This window comes from Salmo trutta, chromosome 3 (assembly GCF_901001165.1).
Source record: "Salmo trutta chromosome 3, fSalTru1.1, whole genome shotgun sequence".
Classification (NCBI taxonomy): Eukaryota; Metazoa; Chordata; class Actinopteri; order Salmoniformes; family Salmonidae; genus Salmo; species Salmo trutta.
The window spans coordinates 6,415,767-6,430,044 of NC_042959.1; the positions used below are offsets into that span (position 1 = coordinate 6,415,767).

The 14,278-nt window shown below is 44.3% G+C and overlaps 1 protein-coding gene across 2 annotated transcripts in view; it reads left to right on the forward strand.

The window, feature by feature from the left end:
- The window catches only part of LOC115167206 (shootin-1-like), a 30,035-nt gene that overhangs the window by 1,369 nt on the left and 14,388 nt on the right, over positions 1–14,278 (forward strand). For both annotated transcript variants that reach the window (XM_029721380.1, XM_029721389.1), the window contains exons 2-5: positions 5,647–5,707; positions 12,067–12,161; positions 13,024–13,186; positions 13,948–14,045. In XM_029721380.1, the coding sequence (XP_029577240.1) occupies positions 5,647–5,707; positions 12,067–12,161; positions 13,024–13,186; positions 13,948–14,045 (417 nt within the window). The remainder of the gene's footprint in view (positions 1–5,646; positions 5,708–12,066; positions 12,162–13,023; positions 13,187–13,947; positions 14,046–14,278) is intronic.

Consider the following 14,278-nt stretch of genomic DNA (forward strand, 5'->3'; position numbering starts at 1 on the left):
TGTCCTCTATTACCAACATCTCAGAGGAACTCTGCATACTCTAACTACCCATTACTGCGGCATATATATATATAGAGTGAACCATGTAGTAGAAGCTGCTCCCTTGTCTGTCCGACAAACTGAACCTATAGGGAGGTAGTTCTGCAGTACATCATAGGAGTCCAGTGTCAAATCAAAGCACACGTTATTGGTCGCAGATGTTATTGTGGGTGTAGCGAAATGCTTGTGTTCCTAGCTCCAACAGAGCAGTAGTATGTAACAATACACAACAATACACACAACTCTAAAAGTAAAAGAATTTAATATAGAAATATAGAAATATTACATGGAGCAATGTTGGCATCCGGAGTATAAATAAATATATATATATATATATATATATATATATACAGTTGAAGTCGGAAGTTTACATACACTTAGGTTGGAGTCATTAAAACTCGTTTTTCAACCACTCCACAAATTTCTTGTTAACAAACTATGGTTTTGGCAAATTGGTTAGGACATCTACTTTGTGCATGACACAAGTCATTTTTCCAACAATTGTTTACAGACAGATTATTTCACGTATAATTCACTGGATCACAAATCCAGTGGGTCAGAAGTTTACATACACTAAGTTGACTGTGCCTTTAAACAGCTTGGAAAATTCCAGAAAATTATGTCATGGCTTTAGAAGCTTCTGATAGGTTAGTTGACATCATTTGAGTCAATTGGAGGTGTACCTGTGGATGTATTTCAAGGCCTACCTTCAAACTCAGTACCTCTTTGCTTGAAATCATGGGAAAATCAAAAGAAATCAGCCAAGACCTCAGAAATATAATTGCGGACCTCCACAAGTCTGGTTCATCCTTGGGAGCAATTTCCAAACGCCTGAATGTACCACGTTTATCTGTACAAACAATAGTACGCAAGTATAAACACCATGGGACCAAGCAGCTGTCATACCGCTCAGGAAGGAGACGCGTTCTGTCTTCTAGAGATGAACGTACCTTGGCGCGAAAAGTGCAAATCAATCCCAGAACAACAGAAAAGGACCTTGTGAAGATACTGGAGGAAACGGGTACAAAGTATCTATTTCCACAGTAAAACAAGTCCTGTGTCGACATAACCTGAAAGGCCGTTCAGCAAGGAAGAAGCCACTTCTCCAAAACCGCCATAAAAAAGCAAGACTACAGTTTGCAACTGCACATGGGGACAAAGATCGTACTTTTTGGAGAAATGTCCTCTGGTCTGATGAAAACAAAAATAGAACTGTTTGGCCATAATGACCTTACTTATGTTTGGAGGAAAAAGGGGGAAGCTTGCAAGCCGAAGAACACCATCCCAACCGTGAAGCACGGGGGTGGCAGCATCATGTTGTGGGGGTGCTTTGCTGCAGGAGGGACTGGTGCACTTCACAAAATAGATGGCATCATGCGGAAGAACAATTATGTGGATATATTGAAGCAACATCTCAAGACATCAGTCAGGAAGTTAAAGCTTGGTCGCAAATGGGTCTTCCAAATGGACAATGACCCCAAGCATACTTCCAAAGTTGTGGCAAAATGGCTTAAGGACAACAAAGTCAAGGTATTGGAGTGGCCATCACAAAGCCCTGACCTCAATCCTATAGAAAATTTGTGGGCAGAACTGAAAAGGCGTGTGCGAGCAATGAGGCCTACAAACCTTACTCAGTTACACCAGCTCTGTCAGGAGGAATGGGCCAAAATTCACCCAACTTATTGTGGGAAGCTTGTGGAAGGCTACCCGAAACGTTTGACCCAAGTTAAACAATTTAAAGGCAATGCTACTTAATACTAATTGAGTGTATGTAAACTTCTGACCTACTGGGAATGTGATGAAAAAAATAAAAGCTCAAATAAATTATTCTCTCTACTATTATTCTGACATTTCACATTCTTAAAATAAAGTGGTGATCCTAACTGACCTAAGACAGGGAATTTTTACTAGGAATTAAATGTCAGGAATAGTGAAAAACTGAGATTAAATGTATTTGTCTAAGCTGTATGTACATTTCCGACTTCAACTGTGTATATATATATATATAGTGCCTTCGGAAATTATTCAGACCCCTTGACTTTTTCAACATTTTGTTACTTTACAGCCTTATTCTAAAATGTTTCCCTCATTAGTCAACACACAATACCCCATAATCACAAAGGAAAAACAGGTTTTTAGAAATGTTTGCAAATGTATTAAATATAAAAAACTGATATCAAATTTACATAAGTATTGAGATACTTTACCCAGTACTTTGTTGAAACACCTTCAGCAGCAATTAAAGCCTAGAGTCTTCTTGGGTATGATGCTACAAGCTTGGCACACCTGTATTTGGGGAGTTTCTCCCATTCTTCTCTGCAGATCTTCTCTCAAGCTCTGTCAGGTTGGATGGGGAGGATCTCTGTACAGCTATTTTCAGGTCGCTCCAGAGATGGTTCAATCGGGTTCAAGTCCGGGCTCTGGCTGGGCCACTCAAGGACATTCAGATACTTTTCCCAAAGCCACTCCCGTGTTGTCTTGGCTGTGTGCTTAGGGTTGTTGTCCTGTTGGAAGGTGAACCTTCGCCACAGTCTGAGGTCCTGAAGGTCTGGAGCAGGTTTTCATCAATGATCTCACCGTACTTTGCTCCATTCATCTTTCCTTCGACCCTGACTAGTCTCCCAGTGCCTGCCTCTGAAAAACATCCCCACAGCATTATGCTGCCACCACCATGCTTCACCGTAGGGATGATGCCAAGTTTCCTCCAGACGTGATGCTTGGCATTCAGGCCAAAGAGTTCAATCTTGGTTTCATCAGATCAGAGAATCTGGTTTCTCATGGTCTGAGAGTCCTTTCGGTGCCTTTTGGCAAACTCCAAGCCGGCTGTCATGTGCCTTTTACTGAGGAGTGGCTTCCGTCTGGCCACTCTACCATAAAGAACTGATTGGTGGAGTGCTGCAGAGATGGTTGTTCTTCTGGAAGATTCTCCCATCTCCACAGAGAGAGAATCAGAGAATCTCTGAGCTCTGTCAGAGTGACCATCGGGTTCTTGGTCACCTCCCTGACTAAGACCCTTCTTCCTGATTGCTCAGCTTGGCCGGGCGGCCAGCTCTAGGAAGAGTCTTGGTGGTTCCAAACTCCTTCCATTTAGGAACGATGGAGGCCACTGTGTTCTTCGGGACCTTCAATGCTGCAGACATTCTTTGGTATGCTTCCCCAGATCTGTGGCTCGACACAATCCTGTCTCGTAGCTCTTTGGACAATTCCTTTGACCTCACGGCTTGTTTTTTTCCCTGACATGCACTGTCAACTGTGGGACCTTATATAGACAGGTTTTTGCCATTCCAAATCATATCCAATCAATTGAATTGACCACAGCTGGACTCCAATCAAGTTGTAGAAACATCTCAAGGATGATCAATGGAAACAGGATGCACCTGAGCTCAATTTCGAGTCTCATAGCAAAGGGTCTGAATACTTATGTAAATAAGGTATTTCTGTTTTATTTTTTTTAAATTTGCAAACATTTCTAAAAACCTGTTTTTCCTTTGACATGATGGGGTGTGTGTAGATTGATGAGGGAAAAAAATAATTCAATCAACGTGGAAAAGGTCAAGGGGTCTGAATACTTTCCGAATGCACTGTGTGTATATATATATATATATATACAGTACCAGTTAAAAGTTTGGACACACCTACTCATGTTTTTCTTTATTTTTACTATTTTCTACATTGTAGAATGAAAGTGAAGACATCAAAACTATGAAATAACACATATGGAATCATGTAGCAACTGAAAAAGTGTTAAACAAATCAAAATATTTTCTTTTTGAGATTCTTCAAAGTAGCCACCCTTTGCCTTGATGACACACTCTTTGCATTCTCTCAACCAGCTTCACCTGGAATGCTATTCCAACAGTCTTGAAGGAGTTCCCACGTATGCTGAGCACTTGTTGGCTCCTTTTTCTTCACTCTGCGTTTCAACTCATCCCAAACCATCTCAATTTGGTTGAGGTAGGATGATTGTGGAGGCCAGGTCATCTGATGCAGCACTCCATCACTCTCCTTGGTCAAATAGCGAAGGTGTGTTTTGGGTCATTGTCCTTTTGAAAAACAAATGATAGTCCCACTAAGCGCAAACCAGATAAAATGGCGTATCGCTGCAGAATGCTGTTGTAGACATGCTGGTTAAGTGTGCCTTGAATTCTAAATAAATCACAGACAGTGTCATCAGCAAAGCACCCCCATACCATCACACCTCCTCCTCCATGCTTCATGGTGGGAACCACACATGTGGAGATCATTCGTTCACCTGCTCTGTGTCTCACAAAGACACGGCGGTTGGAACAAGAAATCTCAAATTTGGACTCATCGGACCAAAGGACAGATTTCCACCAGCCTAAAATCCATTACTCGGGTTTCTTGGCCCAAGCAAGTCTCTTCTTCTTATTGGTGTCCTTTAGTAGTGGTTTCTTTGCAGCAATTCAACCATGAAGGCCTGATTCACTAAGTCTCTTCTGAACAGTTGATGTTGAGATGTCTGTTACTTGAACTCTGTGAAGCATTTATTTGGGCTGCAATCTGAGATGCAGTTAACTCTAATGAGCTTATCCTCTGCAGCAGAGGTAACTCTGGGTCTTCCTTTCCTGTGGCGGTCCTCATGAGAGCCAGTTTCATCATAGCACTTGATGGTTTTTGCGACTGCACTTGAAGAAACCTTCACTGACTGGTATTGTGTATATATATATATATAATGGGATGCATAGACATCATGGACAGTATATGGATAGAATATGTAGTATATAGAATACATAGGATAGAATAGTATATGTACAGCAATAGCTAAATAGGATGGCCTTGACTAGAATACAGCATATATATAAATGAAATGGGTAAAACAGTATGTAAACATTATCAAAATGACCAGTGTTCCTTTATTAAAATGACCTGTGTTCCAGGTCTATGTGCATAAGCAACAGCCTCTAAGGTGCTGGGTTGAGTAACCGGGTGGTAGCCGGCTAGTGACAGTGGCTAAAGTTTAGGGTAGGGTACTTGGGAGAGGTTGGCTAGTGGTGACTATTTAACAGTCTGATGGCCTTGAGATAGAAGCTGTTTTTCAGTCTGTCTGTCCCAGCTTTGATGCACCTGTACTGACCTCGCCTTCTGGAGGATAGCGGGGTGAACAGGCCGTGGCTCGGGTGGCTGAGGTCCTTGATGATCTTCTTGGCCTTTCTGTGACACCGGGTGCTGTAGATGTCCTGAAGGGCAGGAGGTATGCCCTCGGTGATGCGTTGGGCTGACCGCACCAACCTCTGGAGAGCCCTGCGGTTGCGGACTGGGCATTTGCTGTACCAGACGGTAATACAGCCTGACAGGATGCTCTCAATGGTGCATCTGTAAAAGTTTGTGAGGGTCTGTCACAGACTGAAATTTTGTGACAGAAAGAGACAGTGTGTTGACAGAAGGTCAGTGTTGTGAGTCCAGTGTCCTATACTTCATACCCTATAACAATGAAGGCCCATGGGATTACTGTAGTCAATTAACTACACTTAAATTATTTGTGAATGGAGATCTATTTGTGTTTGTTAATTGGTGACTGTGACCTGCATATGATCGTATATTGTAGAACATGACTTTCTTGTGACCCCATTAATTCCTGTTCCTCAGTGCAAGAGACTGACTGAAGAGAGAGATGAAGCAGAGAGCCAGCTGAAACACATCAAGAGAGGTGAGTTCCAGACACTGACACACACACATTTTACACTACTGTTACCCAGATTAACCTTCCTCACAGCTCTCTACACACCCCTCTGGTGATGACCGCCGCTCCAAACTGGCTCCTGAATGGGTGTGTAAGAAGGTATCCCAGTTTCCATCACTACTTGGAGCCTCAGCCAACCATAGTCATGGATTTGTGTTTTGGCAACCCTGCCCAGTTCTTACTAGCAACATGTAATAAAATACTACAGGAGCTCCATTAACAATTGATTTGGTAAGGAACAAGGTTACAGGGTTGAGTGCTGGAGTCTGATATCATTATGCGAGGTAAGAAAGACAATAATCATTCAATATTCAACATTGACAGCTACAGTATACTGTAGGTTTTAAAGTCCAGCGTAGCATTAGTGTGACAGTGTTGTTGTGCTACTTTCTCACAGCTTTCAGCTAGCTGCCTTTGGGAATGTTGTGTTATAGGTTACGTCATCAGCATTTCGTTCAGATGGTTGGCTGTATCGTTACAAAGTCAAGTTTCTGAAATGCTTCTGCTTGACACTTTTGCAGGATCGGTGAATCGTGTAAGAAGTGTTTACCTTTTGAAGTGGAGCATGAAATCATTTTTGTAGTTCTTACGTAACCTAATACAGTTAGATGTGTGTCTCTCTCCTCAACCAAGCTGGGACCAATCCTGCTGACCAGTTTCAGCTTCCCAGACAGATAATCTTTAAACAGAGAGGTAGTCTATTTTGTTTGCTGGCCTTTAACCTAAACAATAGATAGTTAAAGACAGGTTGCTCTGAATTATGACTGTAGACTCCTAGACTCCATAGGAGTCTTCAGCTAGGGCAAAATAACGTGTAATTACCAGGTCTTATTATAATCAGGGGACTGTGTCTCTCCTCTGTCCCCTGCTGTGGTCGGCATTCATTCATCTCGCTGATCTGAACCACAGGCACCACGCCAACGCCTCGTGTTATTTCACTGCATCATTCAAGTCCTCAATTATGAATGATTCATGACTAGAGAAAGAGAGGGGCTGTTCCTGTGTTCCAGTCTGGCATCTATTCTATTGTGTCCTTTCACTCAGAGTGATACTGGTTATTTTATAGGTACATTATACTCTAGTCAATATGGGGAAATAAGCTTTTAAAATATCATTTCGAGTTGACATGCACTTAAAACAAGAGATATTAGTATGTATGACCAACTACCATTTATCATACAATTACCATTAGCTATATAATCTCTGAAAAGGAAGATTGCTTATTTTCAATATTACTGAAATCCTGAAATTATAGGCTATAAGCTATTTGCTTTGCTAGGACCAGAAGATGGCTGATTACATTCAACCAACAATAGTACTTCCAAGACCACATCGCTGACTCAGGCCTGCAGCATTTGACGCAGCGAGCCAGCATGATGCTGCAAATGTCCCTGCTGATTGGCCTAGCTTAGCCCCTCTCCCTCCTGACAGCGGTAAATGCTTGGTGTCTAGGATAATATTCTGCTGCCTCTCTAGAGGAGCTCTGAGTAAGTCACTGTCTGTGTCCCAAATGACACCCTATTCCCATAGGCTCTGGTGAAACGTAGTGCGCTATGTAAGAAATAGGGTGCCATTTGGTACACAGCCACTGCCTGTAGTTATTGACCTAGAATCTCTACCACAATACAGACACACAGCCCCTCCAGCTCTGCTCTTCCACTAGTCTCATGTGGAGATCCCCTATCCAGGGAGTCGGAGAGGAGTAGTTTAACTGTGGGACAGCTATAGAGATCAGCCTGTCATCATGTGTGTGTGTGCTGCAGAACTTTCCAACTGCTCCTAAGCGTGATAACAAGCATAATCACCTATCCCCTTTCCCAGAATTCTCAGGGACTCATGCATGCTCAGTGTTAGACACCAGGGTTAGGATTGACCTACTGCTTTGTAAAAATGGTGTAATCAAGCTGGGGATAATATGCAGAGGCATGTGTGTTCAGAAGGCATTAAAGCAAGTGAATGAATAAGCATTAACATGTTGAATATTGCATTAAAATGTTGTGTTTTTTTTGCAACGGAACAATATAGCACATGAATAAACACAGCGGCTGCTTCTGCAGAACATAGAGGACAGGGGGAGTTTAGCAGACTAGGTAGGCTGTTGTACCCTTAGTTGGATTGGTGAACACAGGCTGTACCCTTTTTAAGTTACAGTTATGACAGTGGTCAAGTAGGCTAATGTGGCTATTTGATCATAATGTAGTTCTACCAGAGTGGCGTTCCATCAAAAACAATGGAGAAAATGCATCCCAGAACATAGCTGTTCTATCATTCAGCCTGCCCAGGCACGACCCATACTCTACCAGACCGGTGTGTCATATCCAATCAGAGCTGCATTATCCGTATACTGTATGCAAATAGATCATTTCCATATATGAATCTGTGCCATTCACTTTGAACTGGACAATGTTAAGGCTACAGTATACGCGGTGTGAGAAGATGAGCTTGTTTTGAGATCAAAGTGAGAGTTGCATTTAGCCACATGTGTACATTTTGTTCATATCTTTTGCTAGTTAGTGAGTTATTAGCCCAATTATAGCTAATTTCTAGTCGGCAATGGGGGAGTGGTTGCTTCCTACAAGAGCACAAAACGTATTTCTAGCCGTCTTTGAAAAACGAGTCAGGTAAAGAGCTTTTTTTTCTGTTTTAAAGGGGGAGTGTTGTATTTTCAGACGAGTAGCCAATAGGCAGAGGGTAGCAGAATTTGTCTGATTCTCTGTAGTAATGGTATGGGAATAATTCTATTTTGTTTCTTGCATCAAACCAACACAACATTTTCAGTCACCTCCTTGACTGAAGGACAAGCAGATAAGCCCTGCATGTTTTTTTCAAATGTCTCATGGAATGTAGGCCTACATTGAACACCACACATTGGCTGCTACTGCAGGCTGTAAACTGCTCGCGTGCAGGACTGCAGTGCAGAGTAAAAATCAGCCAGAGCAGAGAAGCACGAAATGGAGGTTCACTCAACTTTCTACAGTTTCCCCCTTTAGTTAACACTATCGACGTTTCCCTCTACTGTTGGAATTGTGATCGAATCAACGCAGTGTTAAGCAACATTCCAAAACAGAGAGCATTGGAGTAGGATTCTCTGCTCTGGCTGATATTTACTCTGCACTGCAGTCCTGCACACGAGCAGTTTACAGGGAACATTGGTTGGGTAGCATTTCAATAATTAACAAATGATGGCTATCTGGGTGTTGTGGGTGTTGGGGGTGTAGTGGGTGTTGTGGCTATAGTGGGTGTTGGGGGTGTTGTGGGTGTTGGGGGTGTTGGGGGTGTAGTGGGTGTTGGGGGTGTTGTGGGTGTTGTGGGTGTTGTGGGTGTAGTGGGTGTTGGGGGTGTAGTGGGTGTTGTGTGTGTAGTGGGTGTTGTGGGTGTAGTGGGTGTTCTAGGTGTAGTGAGTGTAGTGGGTGTTGTGGGTGTTGCAGGTGTAGTGGGTGTAGTGGGTGTTCTAGGTGTAGTGAGTGTTGGGGGTGTTGTGGGTGTAGTGGGTGTTGGGGGTGTAGTGGGTGTTGTGGGTGTTGGGGGTGTTGTGGGTGTAGTGGGTGTTGTGGGTGTTCTAGGTGTAGTGAGTATTGGGGGTTTTGTGGGTGTTGGGGGTGTTGTGGGTGTTCTAGGTGTAGTGGGTGTTGGGGGTGTTGTGGGTGTAGTGGCTGTAGTGGCTGTAGTGGGTGTAGTGGGTGTTGTGGGTGTTGGGGGTGTTGTGGGTGTAGTGGGTGTTGGGGGTGTTGTGGGTGTAGTGGGTGTTGTGGGTGTAGTGGTTGTTGCAGGTGTAGTGGGTGTTCTAGGTGTAGTGAGTGTAGTGGGTGTAGGGGGTGTAGTGGGTGTAGTGGGTGTTGTGGGTGTAGTGGCTGTAGTGGGTGTAGTGGGTGTAGTGGCTGTAGTGGGTGTAGTGGGTGTTGTGGGTGTAGCGGGTGTAGTGGGTGTTGTGGGTGTAGGGGGTGTAGTGGCTGTAGTGGGTGTAGTGGGTGTTGTGGGTGTAGCAGGTGTTTTGGGTGTAGCGGGTGTAGTGGGTGTAGTGGGTGTTCTAGGTGTAGTGAGTGTAGTGGGTGTAGTGGGTGTTCTAGGTGTAGTGAGTGTAGTGGGTGTAGCGGGTGTTGTGGGTGTTGTGGGTGTTCTAGGTGTAGTGAGTGTAGTGGGTGTTCTAGGTGTAGTGAGTGTAGTGGGTGTTGTGGGTGTAGTGGGTGTAGCGGGTGTAGTGGGTGTAGTGGGTGTTCTAGGTGTAGTGGGTGTAGCGGGTGTAGTGAGTGTTCTAGGTGTAGTGGGTGTTGGGGGTGTTGTGGGTGTTGGGGTGTAGTGGGTGTTCTAGGTGTAGTGGGTGTAGTGGGTGTTCTAGGTGTAGTGAGTGTAGTGGCTGTAGTGGGTGTAGTGGGTGTTCTAGGTGTAGTGGATGTAGTGAGTGTTCTAGGTGTAGTGAGTGTTCTAGGTGTAGTGAGTGTTCTAGGTGTAGTGAGTGTAGTGGGTGTTCTAGGTGTAGTGGGTGTAGCGGGTGTAGTGGGTGTAGTGGGTGTTCTAGGTGTAGTGGGTGTTCTAGGTGTAGTGAGTGTAGTGAGTGTTCTAGGTGTAGTGAGGGTAGTGGGTGTTCTAGGTGTAGTGAGTGTAGTGGGTGTTCTAGGTGTAGTGGGTGTTATAGGTGTAGTGAGTGTAGTGAGTGTTCTAGGTGTAGTGAGTGTAGTGGGTGTTCTAGGTGTAGTGAGTGTAGTGGTGTTCTAGGTGTAGTGGGTGTTCTAGGTGTAGTGAGTGTGGTGGGTGTTCTAGGTGTAGTGAGTGTTCTAGGTGTAGTGAGTGTAGTGTGTTCTAGGTGTAGTGAGTGTAGTGTGTTCTAGGTGTAGTGAGTGTAGTGGGTGTAGTGGGTGTTCTAGGTGTAGTGAGTGTAGTGGGTGTAGTGGGTGTTCTAGGTGTAGTGAGTGTAGTGAGTGTTCTAGGTGTAGTGAGTGTAGTGGGTGTTCTAGGTGTAGTGGGTGTTCTAGGTGTAGTGAGTGTAGTGTGTTCTAGGTGTAGTGAGTGTAGTGGGTGTTCTAGGTGTAGTGAGTGTAGTGGGTGTAGTGAGTGTTCTAGGTGTAGTGAGTGTAGTGGGTGTAGCGGGTGTAGTGTGTGTTCTAGGTGTAGTGAGTGTAGTGGGTGTTCTAGGTGTAGTGGGTGTTCTAGGTGTAGTGAGTGTAGTGTGTTCTAGGTGTAGTGAGTGTAGTGGGTGTTCTAGGTGTAGTGAGTGTAGTGGGTGTAGTGAGTGTTCTAGGTGTAGTGAGTGTAGTGGGTGTAGTGGGTGTAGCGGGTGTAGTGGGTGTAGTGGGTGTTCTAGGTGTAGTGAGTGTAGTGGGTGTTCTAGGTGTAGTGGGTGTAGTGGGTGTTCTAGGTGTAGTGGGTGTTCTAGGTGTAGTGGGTGTAGCGGGTGTAGTGGGTGTAGTGGGTGTTCTAGGTGTAGTGAGTGTAGTGGGTGTTCTAGGTGTAGTGGGTGTTCTAGGTGTAGTGGGTGTAGTGGGTGTAGCGGGTGTAGTGGGTGTAGTGGGTGTTCTAGGTGTAGTGAGTGTAGTGAGTGTGCCAATATGCAATGGTTATGTGCAAATGGGAGAATGATTGCACTTCTTTTCCTTTCAACAGCAGCAGCCAATCTAATTTTCCCGTTAAATATTTTAAGAACCTTTTAAGTACTGTAGCCTTATGTTTTGAAACAAAAATAACCACAAATTCAGGATAAGCTGAAATGTTCAGTGGAACCAAATGGACCTTAGTTAATGTGATTGTAGAGTATTTAGTAGCTAGAGTAAATACTAATAAATGACAACAAAGGGCCAGAGCCTTCCTGGCGTCCAATGCAACATGATCTGGTTACATCAGAATGACAACAAAGGGCCAGAGCCTTCCTGGCGTCCAATGCAACATGATCTGGTTACATCAGAATGACAACAAAGGGCCAGAGCCTTCCTGGTCTCCAATGCAACATGATCTGGTTACATCAGAATGACAACAAAGGGCCAGAGCCTTCCTGGTCTCCAATGCAACATGATCTGGTTACATCAGAATGACAACAAAGGGCCAGAGCCTTCCTGGTCTCCAATGCAACATGATCTGGTTACATCAGAATGTCACATGGACCCTGCTACAGTTCTGTCTGTCGCCAGAGGGAAACTGAATAGATCAATATGGAGAAATAGAGGGAAACTGAATAGATCAATATGGAGAAATAGAGGGAAACTGAATAGCTCAAAGGGGAAATACAGTATCACAATAGACATATTGCCCCCCATTCAGTCATTCATTCATTATTTAAAATAGGAGTCAAATCGTACCATAAAACAAACTGCAATGCAATGTTTTTTGTATTCCAGTTTCCCAAATGGTGATTGAGGAGGTGAGCGTTCTGCAGACCCAGCTGGAGATAGAAAAATCCTGCAGAGAAAATGCTGAGGCCCTTGCCACCAAGGTAAGAGACTGATACTGCTTGATTTAGTAGTTGAGGCCCTTACCACCAAGGTAAGAGACTAATACTGCTTGATTTAGTAGTTGAGGCCCTTGCCACCAAGGTAAGAGACTAATACTGCTTGATTTAGTAGTTGAGGCCCTTACCACCAAGGTAAGAGACTGATACTGCTTGATTTAGTAGTTGAGGCCCTTGCCACCAAGGTAAGAGACTAATACTGCTTGATTTACTAGTTGAGGCCCTTACCACCAAGGTAAGAGACTGATACTGCTTGACTTAGTAGTTGAGGCCCTTACCACCAAGGTAAGAGACTGATACTGCTTGACTTAGTAGTTGAGGCCCTTACCACCAAGGTAAGAGACTGATACTGCTTGATTTAGTAGTTGAGGCCCTTACCACCAAGGTAAGAGACTGATACTGCTTGACTTAGTAGTTGAGGCCCTTACCACCAAGGTAAGAGACTGATACTGCTTGACATAGTAGTTGAGGCCCTTACCACCAAGGTAAGAGACTGATACTGCTTGACTTAGTAGTTGAGGCCCTTACCACCAAGGTAAGAGACTGATACTGCTTGATTTAGTAGTTGAGGCCCTTACCACCAAGGTAAGAGATTGATACTGCGAGGTGATTAAATGGATCTAGACTAGAGATCATTAGAATGTTGGTTATTTGTATAGGCTTGTGTGCATAATGTTTATTTCCACAAGCCTCTGATGTGTAGGCTACAGTACATACATATTTTACAATATTACAAACAATCAACATGCCAAATCAGTGTATTTTGATGTGTGCTATCGACCTCTTATCAGCTTTATATAATTTGTCTTTATCACATATAATCCAGTGTGTGTTGTTTGTCCCCCAGTTGAACAGTGAGAACAGGAAGCTGAAGTATCTGAGCCTGTCGTCTCGACCCTGTCTGGATGAGATGCTACCTAGTATCACAGACTGCATGCCTCTGGAAGAGGAGACGGACACACAGGACACCAGCCCTGACCCGTACAGCCAGTACCAACAGCAGGTTAAAGGTACCTACCAGACCAGTACACAGACAGTACCAGGTAGCTACCAGACCAGTACACAGACAGTACCAGGTAGCTACCAGACCAGTACACAGACAGTACCAGGTAGCTACCAGACCAGTACACAGACAGTACCAGGTAGCTACCAGAACAGTACACAGACAGTACCAGGTAGCTACCAGACCCGTACACAGACAGTACCAGGTAGCTACCAGACCAGTACACAGGCAGTACCAGGTAGCTACCAGACCCGTACACAGACAGTACCAGGTAGCTACCAGACCCGTACACAGGCAGTACCAGGTAGCTACCAGACCAGTACACAGACAGTACCAGGTAGCTACCAGACAGGTAGCTACCAGACCAGTACACAGCCAGTACCAGGTAGCTACCAGACCAGTACACAGCCAGTACCAGGTAGCTACCAGACCCGAACATAGACAGTACCAGGTACAGACCAGTACACAGACAGACACACAGGACACCAGCCCTGACCCGTACAGCCAGTACCAACAGCAGGTTAACGCTATATCAGACCCTTTGTCTAGATTTGTCTTGACGGGGTAATGGACTGACTGCAATTAAATTATGTGGTGCCTGTACAGCATGTTAGGATTCACCTTTCTGTAGTTTTTTTCTAATGGTATTTCCAGTAACAAGATAAACCATGTTAAAATGTCAGAGTAGTAGAGCTATATGTTAGAATCTTAGGAGTGAAGAGATGTCATCATGTAGTGTCACTCAGGAACCTCTTTCTTCCCCTCCAGAGCTTCAGGAGACAGTGAGCACTCTGCTGGAGGAGAAGAAGAGGCTTGCCTGTCAGCTTCAGGAGCAGCAGAGACAGATTGAAGAGCTAACCATTCTGGTGGGTACTACCAACTACCAGGCCTGGTAATCAATACCTCTCACAGGAGGTCTGTCTCAGACAAGCACAGAACTTTTCTCTGTCTGTTTGGGGTGGGATTCTGAGGGCTGGTGAGAGGACTTGTATTCTATTATATGAGCGTGAATGCAGAATATCGCTGTTCAGATAGTTTCATCTTTTTTCCAGTGCATTCGGAATGTATTCAGACCACTTGACATTTTCCACATTTTGTT